Below are 27,825 nucleotides of genomic sequence, written 5' to 3'. Positions count from 1 at the left end.
CTCAGGGGCGCCAGGTCCTTCCCCTACCTTTGCTGAGGTCGGACTGAAAGGCGCTGTGGGTCCCGGGAGCTGCGTGTCCACAGAGCCCCCAAGCACAGTTGTGCACAGGCCGCCTGGGGTTTTTTTCAAGAGCCATGTCAGGAGACCCCCCCAAAGCGACAGCCATCATACATTTCACCGAGAGCCTGCCCTCTGTGACAAGGAGCTACACCCAGGTTGCTGGGATGTAAGGTGGTGTCCCAGGTCTGCGTGTGGCTGCCCCTGGCTGGATGGGAGGGAGCCGCCAGGCCTGGACAGGGGCTGACCCTGCGGCGCCTAGGGCGCTGGGTTAGCGGGGACAAGTCTGGGGATGTTTGTGGGGGATGGGGTTTGAGGGGGACACCTGGGGACTCGGGGGGTCAGTGCAGACACACTTGCACCAGGCCTCAAAGGCCCTGGCGTGCTCCCTGCTTTCCTGGAGCCTGGTTCTGGCTCAGAGTGGAAGGCCAAGGGCCCAGCTTCATTCCAGTCCTTTCCTGAGGTGCCAAGGGATCTGGTGAGAGCCACAGATCAGCACACAAGGCAGCCAGTGGGCAGCCAGCCTTGACTGACGGCCCTGGGGGGCACCTACACCTCTCCCCACCCTCCTGCTTGTGGGCATGCCTGCCTCCCCTACTGATTCCCGGTTCTCCCCGCTCAGCCTGCTGCCAGCAGGGGTGCACGGGATGGGCCGCCAGCGCCAGGCTCCCTCGGACCCATATGCTGGGTCCCGGTTCACCTGGGCTGGCCCTCCCTGAGGAAGCTCAGGCACCCACGGAGCGACACCTTCCTCTCAGTTGCCTTTTACTCTTTTCTAAATCAGATGAGAATGTGGGAACGCTCGGAACTGGTAGGAACCTGAAGCTGGTTGAAGGAGCTGCCACGTTGTCTCCTCTTTGCTGTCCACAGAAAAAAAACTACAGGAGACTAGAAGGGCCTCTCTAAAAGGAAAAGGATCCAGCAGTTCCCAGAGGGCCACAAGCCCCTGCTTTCAGCTGCGCCTTCTCCAGAGGCTTGCATCAGGCCCCAGCCCTGCCTTCCCCTGCAATTTGCCACAGATAAATATCAGCTTGCTTCAAGCCTCCAGGAAGTACCGAGGGGTTTGCTCAGAGCTTCACATCTTCAGGGAGCTCAGAGAGAGAGCCTTCGCGCAGCCTGCCCTCTGCCACTTCCTACTGCCTAGCGGCCTAGAGGTGGCCTCCTCTGGCCGAGGCGGCACAGCCTGGAAAGCAGCAAGGCTGGTTTCTGGGCCTTGGGCCACATGTAGACCCCAGCAGAAGGCCTGGCTGGACACCCCAACAGACATGGCCTCAGACCCATCATCTCATTTCCAACCAGCTGCGGAGGACGGGTTAGAGGGCCTGAAATGGGGACGGGCCTTGGGCAGTCGCTTGTGATTCGCTGGGTGAGCAGAGGTGACACAGAGAGCCACCCGCCCACATCTGTCGGCTGGGAGGCGTAGGGGGGCCGGGGCCTTATCTGCTGGATCTGCTGGGGTTTTCAACCACACTGACAGCTTGGAAACCCAACATTTCCTTTCTGTAGAGCCAAGTGTCATCAGCTTGGCTGCCTCGGGGAACCATGAAGCACGGGAGGACAGGAAGATCCCTCCCGGGGGGTAGCTCACGCTGTCCAGGGCACCCAATGGGTGACTGCTCCTCGCCGCTGGACCACCCCCAAGGGGGCAGCACGACACGAAGAAGTGCGAGGAGGGGGACTTGTCTGCCCACCCCTCAAAGCGGGGCGGAGCCCACGCCTGACGCCACCCCACTCCTCGGCGGCCTGGTCAGCTCGGGGCTCGGCTGCCCCGTGGGAAGCATTCCCACCCAAAGAACAAATGGACCAGAAGTATGATGGACATGTTTGCTTCTCTTTCGCGGTTTTGTTTGGGTTTTTTAAACCTAAGTAAGCAGGTTCTGAGAACACAATACAGCCGTGTCACCCTTCCTGAGACCAGAGGGCCATGCTGGCTGCCACAGGCGTGAGGACGTTCAATGTTCAGACAAGCGCACGCCGCTCCGCAGAGGATGGGGGGGACGGCGAGGGGTGGGGGAGAGCTGGTCTGTCCTGGCAGGAGGGGCGCGGCACGAGCAGGCCACCTGCTGGACCCTGCCACCCGGCGTCACATGGCAGTGCGTGTGGGCGTGCTGGGCTGGTTCAGCCGCAGCGTTTTACACAACCAGCCGGCAAAATCGACTTCTTCCACTTCGGACCGTTTGATGAAGGTATGGTTCTGAAAGGGAAAGAGAGGCACTGTGAGCAGGCTGGCCCTGGAATCTGCAAGCAGAAGGAGGGGGCCAGCCTTCTGCTCGCCCTTGACAGGCCCTCTGGGACGAAAAGCCAAAAACCGGGAGTGTAAAGCGCCCGTCCTGCCCCACCAAGGACGTGCTCAGGACAGGGGGGCACTGCTCCTTGCTCACATGAGCCCAGGTGTCCCCTGCGGCTCGGTGGGGAGTGAGCACCCCCCAGCGTGACAAGCACAGGTATCTTCAGCATGGCCCAATGTCCCCTGGGGGCACGATTTCCCCACCCCCAATAACACCCTTTGCTCTGAACAGCAGACTCTGTGATGACAGTAAGGTCCCTACACGTCCTGTTCAGTATGGCAGCCCCAGTGCATGAGGCCCTGAAGCCCTCAAGATATGGCTGGGGTGGCTGAAGGGCAGAACTGTGTATTCTACTCCGTTTCAAGTGATGTCGACTGCCACCCCGGGGAGCACCCACACCATCCCACATGGGTCAGCAGAGCACCAGAGGTCCCTGGTCTGGGGGAGCTGGGGGGGAGGTGAGCAGATGCAGGGGTGTGCAGGGGAGGGCGTCTCTCCAAGGGACAGCAAGGCCCACCAAGGCCCAGAGGCCCCACTGTCACCTCTGCAGCAGGCTGGGGGAGGTGAGGCCATCCTCCTCTTCCTAGAGGTCTGTGCAGGCTGAGGGGGCAAAGCACCCAAGGTGAAAGGACCCCTGTGGTTTGGGGAACCAGGGGGCAGTTACGGTGTTAGCCCCCAACCTCGGACAACCTGACTTGGGCAGAGAGATCTGGCAGGTTTCCCCTAACAGTGCAGACCTGGAGAGCTGGGGGGTGCGGTGCATGGGGGGATTCAACGTGAACGCGGCTCTCTATTCCACGTGCCTGTGTATTTTATAATGAGCACCAATTTGTGTCTGCGCCTACACCACAAATTTCTCTAACACATGTTACTAGAAAACCTATGTCAGACACAATAAGGAGTTTTTAGAAAGAACCAAGCACATGCAACCCCTTCCAACATGGCACTCCAGGCCCAGCTTTCTATCCTGACCACAGCAAGTGTAACTGCCACCAGGACACATGGGGTTGCAGAAGGTGCACAGGGCCTTCAGGGTGCAGGCAGCACAAGAAGAGGTGGCGATCCCCAGGGAGGACCGTCCTGTGCAAAGGCCCTGAGGTGGACAGCAGAGGCTGGTCCTCAGGCAGGGGCACAGGGACTCTCTGCCTGGCATGGCCCAATTACTTAGATTTAAAGAAGGGGTAACAAACCCATGGCCTCCCTGACCTGTGGAGATGCTGACGAGCCCCAGAAGGCTTAAAGCCCATTGTCCAGAAACACACCAATCCCAGGCACAGCTGGGCCCTGGTGGCCCCTGGCAGGGGCCGTATGGTCTCCACTAATGGATAAGGCAGGCACACTGGGGTCTCCAGCTGAACCCACTCCAGGGGCTGGCAAGGGGTGAGGAGGAGGAAGAGGCCCCGGGTGGCAGGCTGGCATCTCTTACCATGAGCATCTTCAGATCGGCTCGCTCTGCTGGGTTCTTAATTAGGCTGCAGAGGACGAGAGGATGGCAGACAAGACGGGACAGTCAGTTGGTGGCCGTGGGGACCTGTGTTTTGAGCTGTGACCGGACAGCCCGTCCCCGGGCCCTGCCCATCAGAGCCTGGGCAGGGCGAGGGCAGGAGAGTGCATTCTGCTGTCCCTTTCCTGCCTGGTCCCCAGGGGTGAGGGGCCCCACCACTGCCCTTTGGTGTGGGCAGGACACATGGGGAGGGATGGAGGGGTGCAGGTCTGAGGCCAGGACAAGAGGGAAAGGGACAGACACTGGGAAACCCCCACCCCTGCCATCAAGGGCTCAGTGACAACAGCTACACTGCTAATGAAAACCCCAAATTTGGGAGTTCAGATGTAAAAATGGAGCTTTTTCCTTTGAAAAAGCAGAACTGCCTAAAAGCAGCTGCTTACAGCAGCCTAGGTTGAGTGCTAGCTGTTCACACACAAAGGAAACCTCTTGCGTGGGTATGAAAACATTTACACGGATCACTGGGTTTATGCTGCACCATGAGGCCAGAAGTCGTGCAAAGGGCCAGCAGCGCCTTCACCACCATGGCCGTTCGCCGCGGTGAGCTAGGCAGTCCCCAGGCGGCAGCTGGGGTGGAAGCACCCACTTGTCCCGACAGGCAGGACGGCCTAAAGCTAAGTGGGCAGCCCCAGCCCCTCCCTCCTGCTCAAGACCAGTTGGCCCCACCCAGAAACCAGCTCAGGCGGCTTGTTGGGAAGCTGGTGGGTTACAGAGCTTGAGGGATTAGGAAACTGGGGTGCCTGCTGGCAGAAGGCAAGGTAGGAATAGCATTACTTCCAGAGAGCCTGAAATCCTGGTTCACTCTGGGCTTTGGGGACAAGCTGGGGACGGCAGCTGGACACTGACTCAGCAGTCTCGGCAAGGGGATCTGGCTTCTCAGGTGAGCTCCAGGTGCCCCGCCAGGTGCTGCCATCCACCTGGCATTCCCGACCGCAGGCCTGGCAGAGGGGCCCGGCCCAGGCCAGGAAGGAACAGCACATCTAGGTCAAGGGCGAGGGAGTGGGCGGCCCATCCCCCGAGGCAGGTGGGGCTTCTGACAGCCTGGCACCTGGCCCGGCTACCCTGAGACCTGCTGGAGGCCATGGCACCTTACCATTTATTTACAAACTCCTGGAAGTCCTGGGTGAAAACGCCGCTGGGCAGCTTGGGAGGTGGCTGTGGGAGAGAACAGATGGGTGGGGGGTCAGCTGCTCAAGGAGGGTTTTGGAATCAGAAGCTGCCTCCTGGCCCTGCACACGTTTTGAGGACAGTGTGGTGCTTTTCGGGGACCCTTGAATGCACCTCTCCTGGTCCCAGGCCCTTCGCCTTGATGGAGGTGGGCAGCACCCACCCTTCCTTCCAGCAGCTTCTCCAACAGGCCCTGCTACCCATCCTACCAACCGGGTCTGGCTTCCAGGGGGTTCTCTGGCAGCTCTATAGAGGGGAGCAGAGCAGGGCACACCCTCTTATGGACAAGGGTGGGCATTCCTGACCACGTGTCATGCCACCCAGGCCACTTCCCTTTGGGGGCCGGATGGGCTAAGGGTCTGGACCATGGCAGGGCAGCTAATTCCAGAGGTTTGGGTCTGAAAGCGGGACAGGCTGAGAAGCATGAATGGGTGGGCATGGGCGTGTGCACTGGCAGGCGAGGCAGCAGGCGGACTGTCCTGGCGAAGCCCACAGGGCCTTCTTCTCTTCAGGGGTGGGAGGTGCTGGCAGCCTCCCTGGGAGGACGTGTGTGATGGGCCAGGGCATCGCTGCCAGGGGAAGGGAGAGCTGTGTCACCAGAGCCACCTGCCCTGTTTGGAGCCACAGATCCTGTTTACCTCAACACCCAACCCTGGTGCTGCAAGCTGCTCAGCTGCCACATTTCTCTGCCCTGACTCCAGCCAGGGAGGCTGCCCGGGCCCTGCCGAGGGCGGGCTTGGGGGTTGGGGCCTGCCCTGTCCCATCGCAGCTGCAGGCCTCTACAGAGGCTGCTCCATCCTGCTGCCTCCACCTACTCATCAGTACAGTGGAAATATTCAGGATACCGGCTCCCTGGCTGGGCCCTTCCAGGAGTTCTGTGCCTCCCTCCCAGAGCAGTGGTTTGCCCAAACTTTCCCCAAGGAAGTGGGGTTATTCACGACTTCATGCACAGTGACTCCATGGTGCTCAGAGAAAGACACTGGGGCACAGAGCTCCAGGAGGCCCCTGGCTCCCTGGCCCTGGGGCGGGCGGGAGAAGGAGGGTGGCAGCGGGCTGCAGGGGAACTGTGGTCAACTTTATACCTGTACAAACATCAATTCCCCTTGGGGAGGCACAGACTTGTGCAGAATGCAGGAAGGCAGGCCACGTATGTTTACACCTGACAGCCGACCACTGAGAACATTCCCGATGCCCCGCCCGCCGGCAGTGAAACCCAGTGTACACATTAATTTGCCTCTTTCTGCTAACGTATTCCAGCAGGAAGAGCTTAGATCTGCCTGTATGAAGATATGCCGGGGGCTCCAGGTACGCACCTCGTTCACAATATAGTCCAGCAGCTCGAAGATAGCCATGGCCGGCCGGCTGTCCATCCCGTGACCTGCCCGAGGGAGACACAGAGAAGGGGTGAGACAGGCCGGCGGCCGCTGCGCTTCCATCGGGCGTCAGGTCTGATCATGCTGAACGCAGCCGAGCACCCCTCTCCCCACCTGCCCATGTGGGCCTAAAGCAGAGACTCCTCCGACCTGAGCTTGCCTCCCTGGGAAAGTGACTTGTCTCCTGCACCTCTGCTGAGTTAAACAAAACAAAGCCCAGATGAACAGGAGCATTTTCTGAGAAGTCACACACTTGGCATGGTGCTTCCAGGCTGTGCTGAACTCACAGCCCTTGCTTTCTGGCGCACAGGCAGGGCTGGAGGCGGGGGCGACCGCTGACCAAAAGCAGCGTGACCCTGCCCGGAGCTGTGGGTAGAGACGGCATCAGGTCTCAAATGCCACCCAGGAAAGACGGCTGGCTGGGGGGGGCTGACCCCTGTCCTAGGCCCAGCTGGCCAGGTCCAGGTCCGGCAGCTGGACTCCTGCCTTCTGTCTGCTGTCCTGAAATGGGCATTCCAGCAGTGCCTGGGGGAGGGGCTGGCAGGTGGAGGTGGCCCGGCACAGGCTGTGGCTCCTCCCTGCGGGAAAGTGCGACCACATGGGGAATATTACACAACCATGAAAAGGAGGGCAGCCCTAACATGTGCCACAACACAGATAGACCCGGACACACAGCACTGGGTGAGAGACGCCAGACACACAGGGCCACAGGGTGTGTGACCCCATGGCTAGGAAATGCCCAGAACAGGCAAATCCACAGACAGAATGTAGATTTGTGGGTGTCGAGCTGGGGAGTGACTGCTAATGGGGATGGGGTTTCTTTTCGGGTTGTGGAATGTTCTAGAACTAGACAGAAGTGATGTGCAGTTTCGTGACGATAGGTACTGAGCTGTACACCCCGGGATGTACACGAGGGAATCATATGGCGTGTGAACTCGAGCTCAATAAAGGTGCTGTCACACAAACAGACCCACCATCACCCCTGCACGAGCCTTTGGACTCTCATTTAACGTGATTCCCTTCCTGTCACTTGACTTAAAAAAAAAAAGCTACAGAGCCCAAAGTGCTGCTTCCTAGCTACACCCTGGGCTTTGACTCTCCCCCGGGCCCCCGACCTTGGCCGAAGCATCAGCCTGAACCCCCACAGGCAGCCGCACCAGGCACGAGCGCTCCCTGGGACCCAGCTGTCCCCAGGGCCACCGAGCCCCCCGCCCCTGCCCACACTGGGCTCTGTGTGTGTCGGGTGGCTCCAACAAGCCACCCAAGGAAGTTCTGAGTAAGGTTCTTTTCAATTTTGGGGCTCCCTGGAAGGCCCGGCCCCCACACAGCAGTGTCCAGGCTGTGGGTCTAGCAGTGTTTGCGGGCACTCCTTCTGACTTTTGTGTACGTTTGAACGTTTTCTTGATAAAATGTTGGAAAAACCAGCCAACCAACAGCTTGGCTCAGCAGTTTCCGGATCCCGCCAGCTGGCAACAACAGGTGCAGCTGCCCAGACGGGACAGGTTTGGGGCGCTGCTCACAGTGCTGTCCCCAGACTCTCAGGGCCACACGAGGCCTGCTGACCACAGTTAGCATGACCCGCGGACAGCTGGCGCCCACTGGGGCTAGAGGGGAAGCAGCTGTTGTCCCAAGCAAGGCGTCCCCTGTGTGGGCCCCTGCCCGACCAAGCCGGGAGTCCCAGACTCAGGCCATACCGCTGATGGGGCGTCCGGGGGGTCTCGGCCGTGGCGAGATGCTGTGTGGCTCTCCTTCCGCCCCATCGACCATGGGCCGGCCAAATATGGCCTCCAGCTCCTTGGCGTCTGGTGGGGGGATGGGGTACCTTCCGATGGACAGCTCCACCAGGGACAGGCCCATGCTCCAGATGTCTGACTGCACGGAGTAGTGAGTACCTTGCAACCGCTCTGGCTATTGGGCGAGACAGAGGGAAGACACGCCCAGGAGATGGGTGGGAGGCGGAACCCGAGAGCGAGCGCTGGCTGGGGAGATGGCATCTCTGTTGTTCCCCCTGCAGCACCGCCACCCCAGCCTCTGCCGCCCCTGCAGGGACCAAGCAATGGAAGGAAAGCAAATGCCCCTCCTCCCCTCATGCGCCTAGGGATACGGAGGCCTCCCAAAGCCCAAATTCTTAGCACTTTTGGAAAAGGACCTTTCCAGAGAGAGGGCGGGAACGCCTCCCTTTTCAAGACAGTTCTGACGGACTTCTCAGAATCTGCCCCTAAGGCCACCCAGACATTTCCTGAAATACCCGAGGGCTAGTTTCCTGGCTCAGAAACTGCTCTCCTGGTGCCAGCGGGAAGGGACCAGGCAGACATCTGAGAGAGAAAGACCTGAGCAGTGAGATGACAGGAAATGGAACTTTGAGGGAAAGGAGAAATCCAGCAAAAGCAGAAAGTCTATTATGGGGAAGTACAGGCTTCTGGAAAACAGGGAAGAGCTGATGGGAGGGGCTGCGGACAGAGCATGACGTCTACAGGCGTCCAGATGGACTTACAGACATGTAGGACCGCGTTCCCACGAAGGAGTTGGCCATCGAGTCAATGAGTTGCCCGCTCACCCCAAAATCGCACAGCTTGATCTCCCCTCGGGAGTTGACGAGGATGTTCGACGGTTTCACGTCTGAAAGCAGAGCCCTCAGGGATGAGGCCCTCTGGGGGTCCGGTCCGCCTAACCCCAGCCGCCCGAGGGGGTACGCCTGCCGGGCCTACCTCGGTGCATAATCTGGTGCTTTTCCCGGAGATACGCCAAGCCCCGCAGGACCTGTGGGAGGCCACAGGGTGGGGGTCAGCAGGGGCGTGCTGTGAGGGGGTTTCTCCTCTGGACAGGCCTTCAGACCAGACCTGAGTGGCCATGGCATTTGGGACAAGCTCAGGGACCCTACTTCAGGCAGGGGTGAGCAAGGTGGCTAAGGGGTGGCTGTGACCCCCATGTTGGTGATGGACACCCAGCTCCCCTGGTCTCACACACTGCCCAAGGCCGACACTGTGAGCCCCTTGGTCTTAGAGGAGGAGGGCGCGGGCCCAGGGAAGTGGAGACAAGGCCCAAGGTCCTGGCGTAGGGCTGCCTTGGAAGCTGTGCCAGCCAAACTGGCGTCACCTGCTCAGCGCTTCGGAGCCAGGGCCGTGCTAGGACCGCCGACAGGTGGCTGTTTCACCCAGTCAGAGAGGGCACACCATGTGCCTGGGGCCACACCACCAGCATCTCATGCAACCCAACGCCTGTTATGTGGCCGGGAAGTATCATCCCGATTTTATGACAACTCTTTGCGGGGTAGGGGGGCTACTAACTCCCACCACTGGTGTCCAGGGGCTCCTCCACCCCAGGCCGTAAGGAAGGGGGCTGGAGCAGAGACACAGTGGCCCTGGGCGGGCCCGCACACTTACCGCGATGCTGACCTTGCCCAGGATCTCCTCAGGAATTCTCTTGGCTTCTTTCAACACCTGGTCCAGAGAGCCGCCATCCTAGGGGTGGCGCAGGAGAGACGAGGACAGCCACACTGAGCAGCTGGCCAGACAGAGTCAACAGCCATACCGGGGTGCTCAGGGAACACTGAAGCGGTAGGTGTAAAACCAGGCGCTTCCTGGGTTCCCCGAGAGCTGGAGCTCCATTTCCTCCACAGCACAAGGAGGCCTGACCGCAGCCAGACGCGACCTGCCAGCCAAGAGGCTGGCCCAGCTATGGACGAGAAAGGATGCCCAGTGCTCCCAGGCAGCCCATCCTTCCCGGAAATGAGGCCCGTGGCTGGTCGGCGTGACTCAGCCTTTCAGGGGTTGCCACGGCAGCAGCAGGTGGGGCAGAGCCATGGGGCAGCGTGCCACGAGGCCTGCCTGGCCAGGCCACCAGGCTGGCCAGCAGAGTGGTTGTAAATGCACCCAGCGGACCACTGGTTCCTGGGGCCCAGGTTCCAAACCCAGAATGTGGCAGCAGATCTGAGCGGGAAACAGAGAGGGCAAGGAGGCCATGCCAACTGCCTGCATGCTTTTCTTGAGCCCCTGGTCCTGAACAAAGGGACCTACTGCCCAAAGGTGCAGGGCTCCCTGGGGATGAAGCGATACCTCCTCCCCGGCCTTGAGGCCTTGTCATAGGTTGCCTGCTGTGCGTGGACATGTCCTGTAAAGGACCTGACATAGGTCATCCCAGATGACCCGCCACCCCACCAGGGTGTGGCCCCAAATCCACCTCAAAATCCAGTGTCTCGCGCCAGGTCGCCCAGCAGCAATCGGGAGCCTAAAGCACAGTGTCGCCAGCTCTGGCCCAGGGAGCCTCATCAGAGGTGGAGCCCCGAGGACACGGGCCCCCAGGCCCCCGGGTGGACTCACTGAGTCGGGAGCCTGCTGCGGTCTCCTCCCCACTCCAGATGGGAACCGAAAGGGGAGGCTTGGGGGGGGGGTGAGGTGCATCCATGTGTTCTCTGCCTGGCTGCTCTGGGGCTGCGACAGCCCCACGGCCTCCTCAGGATGCCTTCGCTTCGCCCGGTGCAGGGGAGAAGCCTGCAGTCTGGGGGTGCCTGATCAGGAAGGCCATGGCTGGGCAGTTCTAGAAGACCCGACACACTCTGAAGCTTCGGGAACCTGTGTTGGACTCTGAACTAGCTCCAGACTGAGGGAAGGACTCGTGCACGTGTGAAGGGCAGCGTGCCTGAGAAGGAACCCACAGGACCAGGCATTCTGGTGAGGCTGGTCTGGCCAGGGTGCCTGGCCCAGCCCCGCTCCGCCTGCAGGGTCTGTGGCAATCACTTCCGTTCTCATCTTGTGTTTTATCACCAACCTTAAATCCTGCTGTAACCCCTGCTTTCCAACACAGCTCCTGTCACTCTGAACCCTTCATAGCTGCCATATGTGTGCTGAAATGCGGACATCCGGGAGAACTACTAGGAGGCTGCAGCAGGCCAGGCGCCAGCCTGGGGTCTTGAGTGTCAGCTCAAAACGAACGTGACGCACACAGCACTGTTCTCTCTAGGGCAGGGGCGCTCCCCTCTGCACAGCTGACTTCGGGCTGGGTCACTCTCTGGGGGGCCATCCTGGGCACTGGGGGTGCTGAGCAGCCTCCCTGGGCCCCACCTGCTCAATGCCAGGAGATTCCCCCAGTTGTGAAAACCACAGGTGTCCCCAGATGTGGCTCTGTGGCCTCCAGGAGCAGGCTCGCCCCCAGGTGAGACCCCCGGTCTCCAGCTAAGGAGAAGGCAAGCAATTTACTCAGGTCACATGGACAGGATGTGGTGCACAAGGGATCACCACCTCTTGGCCCCCATTCCCTCCCTCTGCATGGTTGTACACTTTTGTTTTGCACGCGTGGGTCTTGAAGTTGCCCTTTGATTAAGTAGTGCCTGGGTGCAATTTTCTCCTAAAAAATTCAAATGTAGATACACACTGATACCCCAGCACTTCCACTTGCCTCCCTTGAAGTGTGACTTAGGTTCTTCCAGATCCTTCTGTGCCTTTGCATACGCATCCATATGCACAGGGAAACAGAGTCTCAAAAACATATATAAATGGGCTCATGACATACTTATTTCCTCCTTGGGGATTTCTCCCTCGGCATGTATGTGCTGGTTTTATTTCTCCGCTGCAAAGTGGCCTGGCGTTGTTCTGTGCCCCCACTTACTGACGCATGCATCTGAGCTTTCCCTATCATGGAACTGGGGAGGACCTTCTGCAGTGCATTTGACTAGAGCCCAAGAAATACCCAAGGGTGCCTCTGGGAGGCCGGTGGGCTGCTCCCCAGTTTTCCCTGGTGCACGGTCAGGCCACTGGGAAACTGCCAGCTCTGCTGTTCTTGGCCTGAGGCGTCAACTTGGGCTATCCAGGTAACGTCTGGCCGTTTGTGGTGAATGTGGGCTGCTGAGCGACGGAGGTCTGTTCTCCAAAGCTAGAGCTGCAATCTACCGATGGGACCGAGAGCCCATTTCCCCATGAATCTGCATAAAGAAACCTCACCCTTTATTGGGGAACAGTCTGACGGAGTGGGGCTGTTGGCCAGGTAGGGGGGTCACCTGACTATGCAGAACGGGAAATGAACGGCACGTGAAAATATGGGGAAGCGGCGGCAGCAACAACGGCAAGGACTGGCATTCCTCAGTGTGTGTGTGTCCCACGCACTGCTCCTGACGCCAGGCAGGGGTCAGCTTGCCTCAGCTGCACACCGGTTGAGAGGTGGCACTACCGTCCTCCTTGGCTTTGCAGGTGAAGGTGTGAGAATCCTGCCCAGTCATGCTGTGAAAGGGCGCCCACCTCAACCACCATGGCAGGAACATCCCCACCGTGGCACCGAGGGAACCAAGTAGAAATGTCCTCAAAACAGGAAACATATGCCCACACAGCTCGGTTCCAGGTGGGGATTCCTCAACATGGGGACACTGGGAGGCGTGGTGTGGCCGGGCAGAGGGCCCCCCTTCTGTTGTTTTAATGTTTCTTTGTCTCCTCACGCCTCCCTCACCCAGAGCAAACCCCCTGACTGCTCATCCCAAACCCTAAAATCAGTGGCCTCCAAGTTTTGTGGATTGTAAATACTATCAGTAGAAAGCAGGGTGCAGGCCTCACCTGAGCACATGTCCCCTCATTTGTGTGTTACACGCCCATTCTACTGTCTTCCTGTGCTCCTTATAAAAGCAAACAAAAACTGACCTAGGAAGTTTTAAAGGATGAGCACAATAAAGAGAACCACTAGCACACTCCCCGTGCCCTGCTGCTTCCCAGGAGCCTCACACAGGAACCCGAAGCTTTAGCTGGGATGCTCCCCTGTTCAGTAAGGGGAGGAGACGCCCTGGAACTCCCACGATTTTCAGGAGAGCCGGGAGAAGAGGCCGTGGGCACCGGGGAGGACGAAGGAACCGCAGCACCGGGGAGGCCCCCCGGATGACAGAGTGACTTCCCATCTTTGATTCTCATCTGCAGTGACCTGGGCAGGTGGCAGACCCGGTCCCCCTCTCCAGGTGAGGACAGGGGCTCCAAAGTGCAGCTGCCTAGTATGGATCCTGCAGCTAGCGAGGGGCAGGGTAGGGGGTGGGGGCCCCACTCCGAGGGCACTGTTACACTGCCTTCCTCGCGGGCGCTTGCTCAAATTCGTTTCCTGCCTTCGTTACAAAACTGTCAGAGGAGGTAGTCGTTTGCAAGCTATAACCGAAGCCACTGTGCCTAAAGCCTCCCGCACCCTGGGTTTTGTAAGGGCCCGGAGGACCTGAGCTGGGATGGCAGGGCAGCCGGCAGCTCTGTACTTGCCAGTCACAACTCGGCAGAGGGTCGGCAGCGTTTCCTCCCACGCCTGCAGCTCTGACCACTTCTGCTTTCATTACACCCGATCCCACCCAGCTCTGAGCTTAGAGACCAGAGTTTCTTAATGAGGGGGAGTGTGAGGACCAACCATGGTGGCTTTAAAAAAGACAGGTGTCTGCGCTCCACACCAGAGCCTCTTGGTGCACAGACATGTGCTGGGGTGTGAACCCGGGTCCTGCCTTTCTGACAGCTCCCTGAACCGCATGGTGCTTGGAAACACCGATCCAATTTTTGATGGCATTTACCCCTGCACGGCGATCCAACCTGTAGGACTTTATCTCCTAGGTGTGTCCGCACAGGGCTGGGGACACGCAAGGCAGCAGGGCCTGGGGACAGCCTCAGCATCCGCCCATGAGTGTGTGGTAAGCTATCTCACCGGCACCTGCGGCTGCTGGAATACTAGACAGTGGGGAAGATGACAGGCGCAGCGCTCTGTGCCCACAGGAGCTGTTTCCCCCACAGACCCACTGAAAGAATGAAGTGGGAAGGAGGGTGTCTGGGGTTTAGAAAATTGACAGGCAAGGACCAGCCCCAGAAGGATCCCCTCAGCAACATTGGCTGTTGCCCCTAAGGATGGGTCCTGGATGGTCACGGGTCGCCCCCGTCCCACGTGACCCCGCGGACTGCACAGCACTCACCATGTGCTCCATGCAGATGCTGATCTCCCCGTCGCTGTAGAAGGCCCCGTAGAAGCCCACGATGTACGGCGAGTTACACTCATGCAGCACCTGTAGCTCTCGGATGATCTGGTTCCGGATGGCCGGCTTGATCTCCAGGTGAATCAACTGCGAGGGAAAGGGACGGGCTCCAAACCAGGCCTCTGTGCGGACCAGGAAGCGGGGGCTTCGGCCCTTTGTTCGTGATGTGCTCAGGACGGCACTCAAAGCCCCGTGAGCAATCTATTCCTATGTACCTACTTGAGAGAACTAAGAACACACACCCACACACAGACCTGCACACATGTGTTCATGAGAGCGTGGCTCACAGCAAGTAGAACATGCATGCTACCCAGGATCCACCAACAGATGATGGGTAAATGATCGTGGTCCATCCACACAGTGGAATATTACTCAGCCATGAAAAGGAGTGGAGCATGGACACACGCTACGTGATAGACCCTGAACATGCGGTGCTCATCGGGGGATAGCAGACACACAAGGCCACATAGTCATGCCCAGAACAGGCAAATCCAGACAGAAGGTGGGTCCATGGGTGCCAGGGCCTGGAGAGGGGAGTGGAAAGTGACTGCTCATGGGTCCCAGGTCTTTTTGGGGTACTGAAAATGTTCTAAAATTGATGGTGGTGATAGATGCGCAACGCTGCAAGTATACTAAAAAACACTGAATTATGTACTCTAAGAGGTAGATTGTATAGTACGTGAATCACATCTCAAGAAAGCTGTTTAAAAAGAAACTGCAATGGAGCAAACCTTTTCACTTGGTTATGGGGGTCCTACAATGGGAAAGTGCCAGCCTTTCCCAGGTCCCAGGCCGGGGACGCCCCACCTCTGGCTAGAGACAAGGCAGAGAGAACCTCTGGTCACCACCTGAGGATCCCAGCTGCCCTTCCACTTGAGTTCAAGCAAGCAGATGGGACTGTTGCCAACTTCAGCATAAAAAGTTTAGAAGATGGGAAACCAAAGGATCATCTGGAGAGATGCAGAAAAGCTGACAAAACACACCAAGAACAACACCCAACTGCATACCCCAAACGAGCCAAGACCACTGCCCAGTGGAAAGAGCCACTGCTGTGGGGCTCCATCTTGGCTATTTGGAATCCCAGTGGCTCCAGCCATTGTGATAAGACAGGAAAAAGGTGTATTTCCAACTGCCTGACAGACAGGAGCCAGGTCACAGGGATCTAAAACTGATCACCATCAATTCTACGGATGTTTGCATGGAGTCTGTTACGTGCCAGGCCAGTGACAGGGAGAAAGATGGCAAAGACGGCTCTGCTAGGAGGGAACATGCGTCAGGAGGGCAAGAGGTGCAGACAACCCTGCTGTGTGAGGAGGTGCCCCAGCAGAGAAGTCACGGAGAGGTGATCTGGGCCTGGAGGCAGGTGGGAGTCAGCCACATGGACAAGGTGGGGGCAGCTGTTTAGGCAGAAGGACCAAAACTGCCCCTTAGAGGACAAAGCAGCAGGGGTGCCAGGGAGGCACAGGGTGTGGGGTGTGCCACCTGCTCTGGGGCTTGTAAAGCAAGCCTTCTGGATTGACTAGGAGCCACCAAGGGAGTGTGGAGAAAGAGCAGGAATGGGAAGCAAGAGGCACATTCCTGGGCACATGTGTTGCAATTCTACTTGATGACGATTCTGGGGGAGCCGGGGTAATGCCCCATTGCACTGACAATCAAGTTCAGGTTCCGACACGTTATGCTCTCGGGGGAACATGGCTGGTGAGTGGTCAAGTCTGGATTAGCGCTGGGTCCACGGAACGCCAAAGCCCATGCTCTTTCCACACGACCACCAGGGTCATGCGAGCTCCAGTAACTGATTAAACGGGAATGGTCCTGGTGGCTGAAACAAGTCACCAAACCCCTCTAGGAGTTCAGGGCAGTTTCTACTGCAGAACGGGTCTGAGTCAGAACGGGCATGGGAGACACAAACTGGGGAGGGGAATGGATTCTGGAGGCGAAGCCCTGACACTGTCCACCAGGTCAGGGTGGACTGCAAAGGGCAGACCCAACAGGGTTCACACCCAATTCAGACCCACACCGCTCGGCCTCAGCTTTCTCATCTGTGAAATGGAGCTGCTGCTCCATTTAAATGAGAACATGCATCAGTGTTTCAGCACTAGCTTTGACCCAGGGCGATCACTTGACGGACAGCAGCCAGTACAACAGGTGGCCTCCGGAAGGTTCCATAAGCACACAAACAAGTAAGGTGGTGGGAACGTACACGTGAAGCCAACAGCACATCCCTTTGCTGTGAGAACAAGGACGTCCAGGGAGCCCGTGTGCGTAGGAAACATGCCCCCCTCTGAGGCCTCTGCTCGCCTGAGGGATGCACAGGCTCTGCTCCCAGGGTTCTTAGGATGCAGGAGTTGGAACACATTTATGAACAGGGGTGATGGCAGAAGTTGGGACCAGCTTGCTCAGGTCATACATAACTGCTCTGCCCCCTCGAACAACTGGTTAGCAGAGTCCTCTGCCTGTCACAGGGACAGGGGGATGTGGGCAACAAAGGCTGCCGGCCCCCAGAGCAGGCTCTGCACAGGCCTTCTGGAAGCTCCACCCCAGCCCACCTCCCTCAGCCCTGTGGGCAGGCCGCTTTGGAGATCTGGTAAGTTGACACACTGGTAAGGTGTGCAGTTCACACCCGGGGCAATTGGGAGTCCACTGAGGAGAGTGGAAGGACCGAGGCCACTGCTTCTTAAAAACCGTGGTGCCCGTCAATTTTCCCATCTGTGCCCTCAGCAGGTATTCTCCCCCACCCCCCGCCAGTCTGGCCAAGGGCTCCCAGGCCACCATGGAGTTACAGTCCTGACCCCCAAGACAGCCAGTGATATAGCCCCCCTGTTCAGGGTGCTCACCCAGTGTCTGGAGGCACCTGCTCTGACACTGTGCTGGGCAAGGCCATTCGGTACCCACAGCCGGAGTCTGTGTACACTCTACAGGCAACAGAATCCGGGGTCCCCTCTCCCCAGTAATGTGGACCTATTTCAACTGTTCATTCTCAAAGAGCTGTAAATCACAGGAGAGATGCAGGAACAGCAGCTGTGTACCCTTCGCCCAGCTTCCCCCGACGGCGGTGTCTCACATGACCGAAGGACAACACAAATCCAGGACACTGACGCCAGGACTGCGCCGTAAGGAGGTGAAGAACTCACCTGCGTCCCACCCCCGTCCAGTTTTAAACTCCGAAATTTTACTTTGAAGGCTTTCATCAAGTTGTAGACAAACTCCTGGACTCACATTGACCTCATGGCCTGTTGGTGGCCACCAGGAAGACTCCCGGGCTGGCCTGAGAGCCCTCGGTCCCTGACACAAGCTCTGACCAGCACTCTGTTCTCAAGTGCCCCTGTCACTGTTTGCTTTTTCATTCCCCGGGCTTTGGGTTATGGGAGATGATCAGAGATTTCTGGGGCTGGGTGATGGGAAAAAAGAGATTTCTGGGGCTGTTCTGGTTTTAAAAAGGCTGCCTGCAGTATGGGGACAGAAATAGGTTTCAGGAGGGAGGGTGGTGTTCTGGAGGTAGGAGAAGTAGCCGCAGTGCTAAATTCCTGCAGGAACCAGGTGCACTGCTCCAGGGAACGCCGGGCCCTGCCCAGAGCCACCCTGGCATGGGGCGCTCGGGATCCCAGAGTATGACTAGGGAACTGCAGGACAATGGGCTTCCAGAGAGAGGCGGCTCTCTCTGTCTGAAAAAACATGCTGGTGTGAACTAGAAGATTTGCCATACAAAGTTCCCCTGGTCATGTGCATAGGAGCTGCTGTCCCCGAATGGTCACCACCTCTTCCATTCTCTGCGCCTCGCAGGGATAATTCTGGCACGCTCAGTAGGGAGGCTGCACAGCCACGGTGGCCAGATGAGGGAGGCTCGGGAATTCGTGGCACCACGGTTTACACTGAAAGATGAGGTGAAGCTTGATTTCATGTGTCCATCTGGCCAGGCACGGTACCCAGCTGTTTGGTCAAACACCAACTAGTCTGGGTGTCACTGTGAGGTATTTTTTTTTAGATGGGACTTAACATGGAAGTCATCAGACTTTGAATGAAATCGATGACCTTCCCTAATCACTTGGAGGCTTTCAGAGAAAAGACTAAAGTTTCCCAAAGAAGAGGGAATTCTGCCTCCAGGCAGGTCTCCAGCCCCTATGCCCCAACGCCCAAGCCTGTCCCACAGATTTCAGACTCGCCAGGCCCCACAATGGCATGAGCCAATTCCTTAAAGTCTCTCTCCCCTTCGTCCCCACCCCCGCCTCACTGCCAAGGGACCCTCTCATTGTGGCCATCGCGCCAGCAGCAGAGCCACCTGGGTCTGCAGTGCTTCCTCCTGGCTGTGAGGTCAGGGTGATGCCAGCTCTAAGGGGGTCTGACTCTCCTCCTTCCTTCCCCCAAACTCCGCGGGTCGCCTTTCTCATGCCAGTCCATGAACAGTCCGGACATTTCTGAGAATCTGAATTTAAGAAGCTCCAGAAGGCAGAGGTCAGGATCAGAAGGAAGATGTGACCGAGGCAGGCGAGCACCGCCGCCTCCTAACTTGCAGCCTGCGGGCAGGGCCTCGGAGCCTGGAGCCAAGTGGAAAGCAGAGCCCTGAACCTTTCAGCCGGCTCCCCCGTTTCTGGAGGCACCTGCCCCCAGCACAAGCTGCCACCACAAGCTGCCACCACCACCGCTCTGCTGCCGGCCGCCTCTCACCTTCCTTGCCATGATGAGGCCCGAAGGTCTATGCTGGACCTTGGTGACCACCCCGCCGTTCCCGGCTCCCAGCTCTGAGATCCGCTCAAAGTCATCATCCTTGAGCTCCCCGACCTTGGCCTTCTGGGTGAGGAAGGCTTCCAGCCGCTTTTTCTGCTGCTCATCGAGTTCTAGCTCCTCTAGCTTCTTCTGGAGGTCCACCAAGTTGGCTCTGCAGAGACCCCAAGGGCAAGGGTTAGCAAAGCGGGCGCCAGCTGGAGCAGACGACTCGGCCCCGGTCAGGGTGACTGTGCGGCCGCTACATGCCTGGCCCCAGGTGCGCGGCCAGAGATGAATCAGACCTGATTCTGGCGCTTGAGGCACGCCTGTTACTATCTAGCAGACAAGAAAGATCCCCTGTGGACACAGCTGACCGGGAGGGAAGCCTGGCTCCAGAACTGAGGACACCACCTCTCCCCCCATGAAGGCTGGGAGACTTCGAGACCTCGGGACCGGCTCTGGCTCACTGACCCTGGTATTAGACCCAGGGGTCCTCTTTCTGGTACAAGGGCTCCAGACCCCACCAGAAGATGAGGGAATGGGGGAGGAGAGATCGGTGGGGGGGGGGGGGGGGGCGGGGGTCAGGCAAGTGAAGGTCCAGGCCAGGACACCTGCCTTTCAGGACAGAAGGGCCAACATCTCATGAACAGACTCGGAGCAAAAAGCAAGAACCACCGGGCAGAAGACAGAAGCTGCAGCCTACAAGTCTTTTTTTTTTTTAACATTTCAAAATGTATACTTTAAGAAGGATAAAGTACATAAACAATTAAGTAAGCTTGTGGAGAAGCTGACCAAGATACATAAATTAGGAGATACAAGTGTCCGTCTAAATTTTCTCTATTTCCTTTTTTTTACAGAATACCTATTAAAATTGTTTAATATATGACTTCTCATTTGTCATTTTGGAAGTCCTTTATTGTAAAGACTATTCTTTTGTCTGATGACAAACAGCAGCCACACTGTCAGTGATTATTCTGGACCTCCATGTTGGATAAATTCAATTTCTTCTTGAGACACAAGTTTCCTTCTGTATTTCTGAGGTAACGTTTTTATTACTTCTGCCGTGTCTGGTGGACCCTGCTGCATCGGCCAGCATGGTGATTTACTTCCCTTAGAATGCTGTGAAATTGAAGAAGAAGGAGATGGCAGTGCTGTTGATCTCAAAACTTCTGATACATTGGGTTCAGGATTCTCTCTTTTGTCAGGGAACCTTATTAGTGAGGTATGTGGCCTGACTACCTGAACGACCCTGCTGGCAGATGCCATCTTGCTGCCCATCATGAGCCCCGAGAAGGGGCAGCTTCTGGGGCGCTGGCGAGCCGCAGCGATAACGGGAGTTGTGGGCAGCTAGCCCACAAGTCTTTATGTGAGTTACTCTAGGCCCACGAGGGGGAGAGGCGAGGCATGGCTGAAACAGCACAGGCATTCTGCCCAACCAGCATGTTCTTGTATCCTGACTACCGGTGTAAACATTAGGCGCTTATGTGCACACACGTTCCTGGACCCAGTTATTAAAAAAACCCACCATCTACACTGCACCTTATTGGGTGATTCAAGGAACAGCCAAGGGAAATCTGACAATAAGCTCTTTTCACTAATGCCTTGACTTTGAACCAAATCCTGGAGAAAAAAGCAGATCCCTGTAACAGCAGGTAGACTTTAGCTCAGCACACACAAGGACTAACCCAGTGCTGCCCAAAAGAAATAAGATCAGAGCCACGTGTGCAATTAAAAATTTTCCAGCCATGGTTAAAAGAAAAAAAAAAACAGGTGAAATTTTTATGTATTTGGCTTAACTCATCAAAAACACAAAAATTCAAGGTGTAATCAGTATAAACAAATGAATGAATATGGACTTTTTTCATGCTAAGCCTTTGAAATCTGGAATGCACGTTACACTTACAGCTCCTCTGAATTTGGATAACCACATTTCACGTGCTGGCTATGGCCATGGACTGGTGGACCAGACAGTGGGTGCGGCTCTAAGAAAAAGTCTCTAGAGGAGGATGGGCCATTTTGGGCGGTCCTCAGCCACCAATTCCTGAGGGTGTTTAAATCCAAGGTTGAGTGCCCTCCTCAGGGAGACCTTACAGGTGGGATGGGAGCAGGGGATACAGGAGGAGACTGGAGTTCTTTCCAGAACCTTCGATCCCCAAGTTCGACCATGCCTGACCTACAACTTAAAGCAGCACAGAAGAGGTGCACAGGTGATAAGACAATTACGGAGACTGGGACAGATGCCACTGGGCAATGTCACCTGAGCTGGTGCTGCAAAGGGGACGCTGGAAGGCAGGGGGCTAGGTGCCACCTCTTGAGCCCAGAGTAGGGCTTTCAATACCATCTCATTCTCAGTTCTCAAATCCTCCTGGGAGGGTCTCTCCTGGTCCCAGCCCACACGGGAGAACAGGCTCAAAGAGGTTCACTTGCCTGAGGGTCACAGTGCAAGGAAGTGGCAATGGCTGGAATCAATCCCGTGTCCTTCCTGACTGAAAGCCTGCGCACATGGCCCCTAGCAGGTGCCCGCTGAATGCCTGGTGACAAAGAGGTGAGGACGAAGGGAGGCAGGCAGGCTGAGGAATGAGCGTACAGGACACCATTCCTTCCTGCAGGATCCAAGAGGCAGCTTTTGAGGCCAGACCCTGCAAGGTCTCCAGGGCTACCCTCTGACACCTAAATGCATTCTGGAGTCAGCTGATTAGTCCACTTCAAATGCAATGGCAACACAACTGTGGTTATAAAAAAAACCCTGGAATTCCAATGGCTGGCTTTCTCTACCAGGGGAATTCTTGCAGGGATGGAAATCAGAAATCACATGGGAGAGAAGAGAACATGAAGCAGGGGCTCTCCTGTGAGATGAATGAGGAGTGGCTTTTTGAAAATAAGGAACACGGCCCCATATTGAGATGCAGGCTCAGAGACAGGAAGATGTTAACTGTGCACACATGTGCATCAAGATTCTCTCTTTTATCCAGTTTGGGAGGCCTCAAACATGCCACTTGCCCCCACACCTGGTTCTCCTGGTCACACCACAAGCACAGTAAACAGACCTCAGCCAGGAGCCTCGGGGACAGTCCTGCTAGGCTTTGGCATCTGGGGCCAAGCTGTCACCCTCGTGTGACTTCACAGCATGTGCCCCTCACACAATAGGATCCCACCATCCCATAACCCCATCCATCACCCGATGCTCCTTTCTCTGTATCTCCCCAAGTCTCCTGTCCCCCTCAATGGCCTCAAACTGCCCGCATGGCATCAGCCACCCAGGCTTTGCTTATTTATTTCACTCAGCACCTCTGCTCATCTGCCCTCAGCGGTCAAGGGAGCCCCCACCCCCTACTTCTTTCCTCCACTGCTCACATTTCTCCTTACACCCTGCCCTTCCAAATCCTCCTCCGGCCCTGCTTCCCCAGCCTCAGTGGCTCCACCCCAACCTCCACTAGCAGCATCTTCTCATCTGCCCATAAGTCTCTCTGGCTCCCTCTCCCCATTCCCAGAGACCCTCACTTCTCAGAGACCCCCACCCCCATACTCATCTCTCAGGGACCCACCTCACCTCAACAAATCCCCTCTCCCTACTCTGATCCGCTATTCAGGGACCACCCTCAACCCTGTTCTCTTCCCACAGGGACCCTCCCCAAGATCCCTTAATCTGTCCTCACCACTCAGGAACTCTCTGCACCTCCTTCTCCCAACCAGGACCCTATACTCTGACCTCACTACATAGGGGCTCCCTCCCTCCAACTTCAGTACTAGGACTTGCAGACCCATGCTGCTCTCAGGAACCCTCCCTCTCCCCTCACACCCTGGATTCACTCCTCGGGGGCCCCACACTCGGTCTTTTCCCGGCAGGGGCCTCCCCTTGCCCTGGTTCACTCACTACTCAAGCACTCACCTCATCCCGCCTGGCAAGAACCCTCCTTCACTAGCCAAGGACCCCCTCCCCCATCTGGCTATTCAGGGCCTCCTCACCCCCGTTCTCTCCTCTCAGGAGTCCTCTCTCCCCTGACCTCTCCACTCGGGGCCCCCTCAGGCCGATTTCACCACTACTGAGGACCCCCTCTCCTCCGACCTCGGTGCTCAGGGACCCCTCATGTCATCCTCTCCCCTCAGGGACCCCGTCCCCCTCGACCTCACTATTCACGGTATCCTACTCCCGTCTGCAGCATACAAGGACTCCCTCCCCACGACCTCCCCACTCAGGGACCCCCCACCACCCGTCCCCTCCCCGCCCCAGCCTAGCCCACTCACTCGGAGGCGCCCTCGCTGGTGGGGGACGGGCCTTCGGCGATGGCGGGGTTGATGGTGAGCGCCGGCAGCACCGGCTTCCTACGGGCCAGCATCGGGGCTCCGCGGGCCGGCGGCGGCGGCGGCGCCTCTAACCGGGGCCCATAGGGAGCGGGCCGGGAGCGGGCGGCGCCGATGCGAGCCCGGGGCTGTGGCCGCGGCCTAGGCCAGTGCTAGGGCGACGAGGGTGAGCGGCGCTGCGGACCAGGGCCTGGGGCCGCCGAGGGCACTGGGCTGAGGCCGAAGAGCCGCCGCCGCCGTAGCCACAGCCGCCGCCGAGGCCCGACAGAGACTGACGCTGCAGCGGACGCCGGGAAAGCCGAGGGCGGGGAGAGCGGGCGGCGAGACCGCAGACCGGCCTCTCGCGAGAGACAACGCCGGGAGTCGCTCCGGGCCCGCCCCTCGCCGCGACGCATGCGCACCAGTCCGAGGCCGCCTCTCGAAGGGGGAAAGGGGCGGAGACTCATCGGGAAACGGTGCCTGGAGCCTGCGCACTCGGTTACGGCCCACAGTGCGTGAGCGCATGCGCCTGGAGTGCGGGACGGAGACGCTGGAGAAGGTAGGGCCGGTGCGGTGAACTTGGGCAGGTGGGCACCGAGGAGGCCAGACCCCTCGCACCCTTGTGAGTGTCACACTGGGACTATGTGAGCCAGTGAAATCCCCGAAAGGTATGGGAAACCAATCCAGCGTCAGTTTGTCTTTTTATCACTTCCGGACATGTGCACACAACTCCCAAAACTCATAATACCAATTACCCTAATTCTTTCATGAAAGGTCATTTTAAAACATTTTCTAAAAGGCAGTAAAGATCCATAACATAAAATCCACCGCTAAGACGCTTCGCAGTGCACGGCTCAGTGGCATTAAGCATGTTCACATTATGATGCGGCCATCCCCACCATCCATCTTTACAACTTCCCATCTTTGCAAACTGAAGCTCTGTCCCTGTGAAACACTAACCCCCTCTCCCCTCTCCTAGCCCCCGGCACTCATGACTCTACTTTCTGTCTTTATGAATCGACTCCTCCAGGGACCTCATATAATTGGAATCATAATGTTAAAGAATTGACAGGGTCAAATGGAGTCAGTTGTGGCAAACCCCCCGTAGGCAAACTAAGACTTAATACTGACTTAACTGCAGTTTGGCCTCTTCCAGGAATGTGAGCTTTAATCAGTCAATCAGGAATTACCTAGTTAGCTCTAGTAAGGTAATCTGTCTGATAGACCCTCCCACCTTTCCCCAAAGGAACGGTAAATTTTCCTAAAACGATCTACGGTGTGAGACAAGCCCTTTATTTTGTACGGGTCTTTGGGGCTTCTTTCTATTGGCCTGATTCATGAATCATTAAATAAAGCCAATGAGATCTTCAAATTTAATCAATTGAATGTTGCTTTTGAATAATACAGGATTTGTCCTTTTGCGTCTGACTTATTTCACGGAGCATAAAGTTCTCAAGGTTCATCCACATTGTAACGTGTCAGAATTTCCTTCCTTTCAATGCTAAATAATATTCCATTGTAGGACGACACCACGTTTTATTTATTGATTCATCCATTGATCAACATGTGAGTGTTTCCACCTTTTTTGGCTGTTAGGAGTCATGCTACTAAGAACACGGATGTGCAGACATCTGTTCAAATCCCTGCTTTCAGTTCTTTTGGGTATCTATGCGGAAGCGGAATTGCTGGATTATAACGTAGTTTTATGTTTTATTTTTTGAGGAACCATCATACTGCTTTCCACAGTGGCTGCACCATTTTATGAGGAAGGTCATTTTAACAGCAGTGAAAAAAAAAAAAAAAAGGAAAAAAGAAGTGATGGCACAGAATAAAGGACATTTGAATGGGAAAAAGTTGACTTTAAGAAAAATTCACCACATTGCTTTTCTTTTGTCACATCTCTGAGAACCCATGTACATTTCATGTGTGGTGCACCTTTGGGAACCACTTGGGAGGCTCAATCAACACCTACCAGGGTCCAGCCCAAGTTGCCTGGTCTCCCGGGCTCAGTCTTGCCCACTTCCTGTCCAGCTGCCCCTCAGGCATTCTTTTGACAGTTTTCAATGCTTTTTAAGTGCTGGATACTGGGCTGAGCATCAGAGATACAATGTTTAAAAATAGATACATAAGATACATATACATAATTGTAATATGTCACAATTCTCTAAGAAGGCAAAGGTGTAACTATAGCTCTCCCCTGAGTAAAACTGCTCCCAGACGTGCCTGTTCCTGGGATTCTACAATGTGAGCCTTTTTATTTCATTTTATTTTGATTAAGGTATCATCCGTACACAGTCTTATGAAGGTTTCACATGAGCAACATTGTGCTTTCAACATTCACTCATAATACCAAGTCCCCCCCCCACCCCATTGCAGTCACTGTCTATCAGCGTAGTAAGTTGCTATAGAGCCATTACTTGTCTTCTCCGTGCTGTACTGCCTTCCCCATGACCTGCCTATATTGTGAGTGTTAATTATAATGCCCCTTAATCCCCTTCTCCCTCCCTCCCCACCCTCCCTCCCCAACCCCTTCCCTTTGGTAACCACCAGTCCCTTCTTGGAGCCTGAGTCTGCTGCTGTTTTGTTCCTTCAGTTTTCCTTTGTTATTATACTCCACAAATGAGTGAAATCGTTTTGCACTCGTCTTTCCAATGTGAGCCTTTTTAAAAGCTTTCCCTCTCACTGCTCCCACCACTCACCCAGAAGTAGGGAGAATGTGCATCTGGTTTCCAATAACGCCATGGTCTTTCCCAGCTCTGTGTGTTTCTTCTACCTTCCTTCTGTTCTGCAAAGTGATCTTTCTGACATTTTATTTTATTTTAGGCTACATATACATATAGCCTTTTTATCGAGCTATAGTTTGAGCTCTAATTTCTGTATAGTAAATGCACAGTTCTTGAATCTACAGTCCCTTCAGCTTACAATTTTACAGTTGTGTGTACCCACATAACCATTCCAGGAAACAACTTGTAGAACATTTCCATTGCTCTAGAATGGTTCTTCAGGGCTCTTCCCTGTGAAACCCCCTCATCCCAAACAGCACGGATGTGCTGGTAACTGTTTAACCATGAGATTTTGAAATGAGAGACAGAGATAGACAGGGAGAGAGAGAGGCTGATTTTCAATTTGTAGTATCTGCCCCCCAACCCCATATTTTTTTGTGGTGTAAATATTCCCAGCATGGCTGATTTCCAGCAGCCATGACATTGGAAAGAATGGTAAGAACAGGCAGCTATGAGCCAGGACAAGCTGGCTTCAGTACACCCCAATCCCACAGATACCCTAGATTCTGATTGCTTCCCCATAGATTAGTTTCTCATGTTCTAGAGCTTTCTAGAAATGGAGTTCTATGGTAGGTACTCTTTTGAGTCCAACTTCTTTTCCTTAGCACAATGTGATTCATTCATGTGGTTGCAACTAACAAGAATTTGTTCTTTTTCCTTGCTGAATAATATTCCATATATCTGGAGGACTGCCCTTCCTGTGGAACAGTAAATTAGCTCTTCTCCAGGAGGAGAAAGAGATCAAATCTTTTCTGATGATCAGAACTGTCAGTTCTTTTTAGTTCCCACTTGGGAGCTCAGCTCACATGCCCCCTCTTCCACCTTTTCTGTAAAGTCTAATTCTCCTAGTTGCTACCTGTTCCCCATTTCTGGAATTCCTGGTTCACCCTGCTTGTTCCTGGCTATGGTTTTTGCTTCATTCTGACTTATATTGCTGCTCACTCATTATGCCTTCCATTCTAGTGATGGACTTTCTGCGGGCAAGGAGAATATTGGATTTATCTCTCTCTCTCCCAGTCCAACCATTGGATATAGCTGCAGTTTCATACATGCATGGTACTTGAATGAATGAAAGGGGTATTCCAATCTTGAAGGAGACAATTTTCCTGCTAATCACCTGATTCTCAGTGCTTGTTCTAGAACATGAGCTCTTATTGTTGAAGTTACAGTACAGACTCTGCCCTCTTCTCTATCTTCGCCAGTGAACACATTTTGCTGTGCAATCTCTCCCTGGTACATATCTCTCTACTTATCATTGGTTCCAATCACATCTTTCTTAGTACATCTGTTCCCTGGTCCCAGAGACTTGGGTGTCTCCTAAATCTCCTCCCACCCTGGAAATAAGTTTCTAATAATAGCTTTGTTGATAGATGATAGATTCAATCCAAGGTGACATTTATCTTGTTTAGACACAATCTAGTATCAATACCACATGTGCACATTCTTCCTATCTCAAAATGCACCCTGACCTTTATCTCTCACCTGTGCAAAGGATTAACGAAAAGAATGGCTGACCTGACCCCTTTGGATAGCAATTTACCACAACCTAGAATTCCTGTGATCCAGCAATTCTACTCCTAGGCGCATGACCTAGGAAATCCTTGCCCTTGTATGACCAGGATACATGTACACTAAGGTTCTCAATGGCGAAAATCTGGAAACTAACACAGTTTACTACAACAGCAAACTACTACACTGATAG

General features: G+C 55.6%; 2 protein-coding genes and 1 long non-coding RNA gene across 11 annotated transcripts in view; 1 reads left to right on the top strand and 2 right to left on the bottom strand.

Moving 5' to 3' along the window:
* Window positions 1-1,867: 1,867 nt before the first annotated feature.
* MAP2K2 (mitogen-activated protein kinase kinase 2) lies at window positions 1,868-23,633 on the bottom strand. Of its 3 annotated transcripts, none has more exons than XM_036883461.2 (11): window positions 23,305-23,625; window positions 19,021-19,231; window positions 14,299-14,445; window positions 9,773-9,850; window positions 9,098-9,149; window positions 8,884-9,008; window positions 8,084-8,297; window positions 6,330-6,394; window positions 4,943-5,004; window positions 3,772-3,817; window positions 1,868-2,251 (listed from the first exon to the last, which is right to left on the bottom strand). In XM_036883461.2, exons 1-11 carry the CDS (start codon window positions 23,394-23,396, stop codon window positions 2,141-2,143), a joined length of 1,203 nt encoding a protein of 400 aa, XP_036739356.2. In that variant the 5' UTR covers window positions 23,397-23,625; the 3' UTR covers window positions 1,868-2,140. The 3 variants fall into 3 exon arrangements, 1 of the variants encoding a protein (XP_036739356.2); XR_008993011.1 differs by lacking the exon at window positions 1,868-2,251 and adding an exon at window positions 5,291-5,585 and having other exon boundaries at window positions 8,947-9,008; window positions 23,305-23,633; XR_005024435.2 differs by lacking the exon at window positions 1,868-2,251 and adding an exon at window positions 5,291-5,585 and having other exon boundaries at window positions 23,305-23,630.
* On the bottom strand, window positions 19,753-21,010 carry LOC118911427 (alpha-ketoglutarate dehydrogenase component 4-like). Its single transcript, XM_036883474.2, has one exon. It carries the CDS (start codon window positions 20,338-20,340, stop codon window positions 20,029-20,031), a length of 312 nt encoding a protein of 103 aa, XP_036739369.2. The 5' UTR covers window positions 20,341-21,010; the 3' UTR covers window positions 19,753-20,028.
* A 168-nt stretch (window positions 23,634-23,801) lies between the features above and the next one.
* The window catches only part of LOC118911434 (uncharacterized), a 29,120-nt gene continuing 25,096 nt past the window's right edge, over window positions 23,802-27,825 (top strand). For 5 of the 7 annotated variants that reach the window (XR_008993012.1, XR_005024451.2, XR_005024449.2 and 2 more), the window contains exon 1: window positions 23,802-24,008. This is a non-coding gene — a long non-coding RNA (uncharacterized LOC118911434). The remainder of the gene's footprint in view (window positions 24,009-27,825) is intronic. The other 2 variants (XR_005024444.2, XR_005024445.2) reach the window with 2 other exon arrangements.

The sequence above is a fragment of the Manis pentadactyla genome, chromosome 12, assembly GCF_030020395.1.
Source record: "Manis pentadactyla isolate mManPen7 chromosome 12, mManPen7.hap1, whole genome shotgun sequence".
Classification (NCBI taxonomy): Eukaryota; Metazoa; Chordata; class Mammalia; order Pholidota; family Manidae; genus Manis; species Manis pentadactyla.
This window is presented reverse-complemented; position numbering and strand designations above follow the sequence as displayed.